A 2898-nucleotide genomic window follows, 5' to 3' on the forward strand; every position below is an offset into this window, starting at 1 on the left:
TTCTGTTTAGGGTTAGAACAACTTTGAATTATTATCCTGTTTTCTGTTTAGGGTTACAACAACTATGAATTATTTTCCTGTTTTCTGTTGAGGGTTACAACAACTATGAATTATTTTTCTGTTTTCTGTTTAGGGTTACAACAATTATGAATTATTATCCTGTTTTCTGTTTAGGGTTAGAACAACTATGAATTATTTTTGTGTAAAAATTTGTCATGTTTGAAATTTGAACATAGAAAGATAGAAGTTGATCATGAAATAAATTTTTTAATTAACAGTTATGGAGATTACGAGTCAGTCTATGGAATTGGAAGGTATTGAAGTTGATGTACTTAATGATACACGTACTGTGATCCCTACACCTGTATCTGTTGAGTCTGGTAGCACTGAAAATAACCCAAGCCAACCAATTAACACTGTTTGTCCTGCTGTTGGTGGGGGTGGGGCTGGTGATGGGGCAATGGCTGCGGTTGGGGATGGGGATGTGGATGGGGGGCATGGGGCTGGGGATAGGGATGGGGATGGGGATGGAAGTGGCCTAAGTGAGAATGGACAATATCAAAAGAGGGAAAGGCAAAAGACTTCCAAAGTCTTGAATGACTTTGTTTCAGTTACAATAGGGGGATTAAAAAATCACAATGCAATTGGTGTAAGAGACTGTTTGCTGTTGGAAAATCTAGTACTACCTCAACCCTAAATAGGCATTCGACTTCATGTGTTAGATAAGTTGAGTTTAGTAGTGCTAAAAAGCAAAGTACTTTGTCATTTGAGCCTAGCAGTGACAATGATGGTGTGGGATGTTTGACAAGTTTTAGTTACAAAGAGAGTAGGGTTAGGGAACTTGCTTCCCATATGGTGCTACTTCACGAGTACCCTTGTAATATGATGGAGCATGAACTTTTTAATAAGTTCATGAGGGCCTGCACACCCCACTGGAAAACAATAAGCCGTGCAACCGTTAGGAATGACTACATTACCACTTACCAAAATGAAAAAAGGAAGCTGAGAATATTTTTAAAATTGGTTGACAAGGTGAACATCACCACCGATATGTGGACCTCTTGTCAAAGAGTGTCATATATGGTGGTGACTTGCCATTTTGTGAATTCAACTTGGTGCCTCCAAAAAAGAATTTTAAATTTTTGCAATGTACCTCCTCCACATTCTGGTGTTGTGATTGCTGATGCATTAAGGAATTGTTTTTCTGATTGGGGAATTGAGGATAAAATTCATACCATTACTGTTGATAATGCTTCAGCTAATGATTCTGTAACTAGAATTATAAAAGATGATTTTGAGTTGAAGAATGCTTTGTTGGTTGGGGGTAGGTTGTTTCATATTAGGTGTTATGCACACATTACAAACTTGTTGGTGCAATCTGGGCTTGCTGAAATTAGGGGTATTATATATGATGTTAGGCAGGGCATAAAATATATTGTGGTGTCTGAAAGTAGGTTGAATGTCTTTAGTGAGATAGCAAAGAGATTGCATTTACCCTGTAAGAAGCTGATTTTAGATGTCCCCACACGTTGGAACAACACCTATTTGATGTTGGACACTGCAATTAAGTTTAAAGAAGTGTTCCCTAGGTACCATAGAGTTGAGCAAGCATTTCAGTGGGTTGTAACTCCAGAGCAGTGGGAAATGGTGGGTAATGTGAACCAGGTTTTATTAGTTTTTAATGATGTAACCAATGTTGTATCTGGTAGTGAGTACCCTACTGTAAATCTGTATTTACTTGAGGTTTGGAGGATGAAAGAAGTTTTGATGATCAAGTGTGATGATAGGAATGAGTACATGAGGTCAATGGCAAGTAGGATGATTGACAAATTTGATAAGTATTGGGGCGATAGCAATTTGTTGATGTCCATAGCTGCTGTCTTGGATCCTAGATACAAGATGAAGTTGATCAATTTCTGTTTCCCCATCATTTATCGTTTGACCGAAGCTTGTAGTCACATTAAGAATGTGTTGGCAGTTCTGAAAGAGTTATTTGAGTCATATGTTTCTGCCCATACGGCTTGTATATTGCAAGAAACTGCCCAAGTAAATGTTCCTTGTTCTTCCTCAAGTGCAATTGTTGGAGATGTGGTGTCCAAAATTTCTGAAGGTCAATCAAGGTTTGCTGACCATATAAGAAGTAGTGACATCATACGGCCCATTAAAAATAGATTTGGATGTTTATCTTGAAGATGATGTCTACATTTGTGGTAAGAATGAGAATGGAGTATATATGGAAACAGATTTTGATGCTTTGGCATGGTGGAAATGCAATGCCTTGAAGTACCGTATCTTGTCTAGAATGGCAATGGATATCTTGACTGTTCCCATAAGTACAGTTGCTTCTGAATCCTCCTTCAGTGCTGGTGGTAGGGTTATTGAACCCCATAGAGCATCGTTATCCCCTGACACTGTTCAAATGCTCTTATGTGGTTCAGATTGGGTGAGAGCACTTCATGGCATCAAGAGAAAATCTGCTGGTGATGTAAGTTTTGTTTTCAATTTATGTATTTATACTATTTAGAGTTTTACTAAATTTTATTTATGTATGAACTGGCCATATTAAATTTGTGTTTGTTTTTGTAAAAATTGGTTGAAGTGGAGTTGCCTACAACTACAACTTCAACTACCTGAATGTGATGTGATGCAGAATTTCAGACAAGGAGTGTATTACTAATTTACTATTACAATCTATTTCAGTCCTTTACTTCTTTAAGTCTGTAATTTGAATACTTCTTTTTTTTGTTTCAGTCTCCCTTTGCTTATTAAGTCTGTATTTTGATAACTATGTTTTATTTTGAAATGTTTGGATTCAGTCTCCCTTTGCTTCTTAAGTCTGTATTTTGATAACTATGTTTTAGTTTGAAATGTTTAAGTGCCAATGTGCCATATTGTACT

The 2898-nt window shown here is 36.9% G+C and overlaps 1 protein-coding gene across 1 annotated transcript; it reads left to right on the forward strand.

Moving 5' to 3' along the window:
• Positions 1 to 280: 280 nt before the first annotated feature.
• On the forward strand, positions 281 to 2677 carry LOC148585051 (zinc finger BED domain-containing protein RICESLEEPER 2-like). Its single transcript, XM_088517671.1, has 4 exons — positions 281 to 573; positions 816 to 2110; positions 2193 to 2485; positions 2600 to 2677. The coding sequence occupies exons 1-4, from the start codon at positions 281 to 283 to the stop codon at positions 2675 to 2677; spliced, it is 1959 nt and encodes a 652-aa protein (XP_088373797.1).
• Positions 2678 to 2898: the final 221 nt, after the last annotated feature.

The sequence above is a fragment of the Corylus avellana genome, chromosome 6, assembly GCF_965113065.1.
Source record: "Corylus avellana chromosome 6, dhCorAvel1.hap1.2, whole genome shotgun sequence".
Taxonomy (NCBI): Eukaryota; Viridiplantae; Streptophyta; class Magnoliopsida; order Fagales; family Betulaceae; genus Corylus; species Corylus avellana.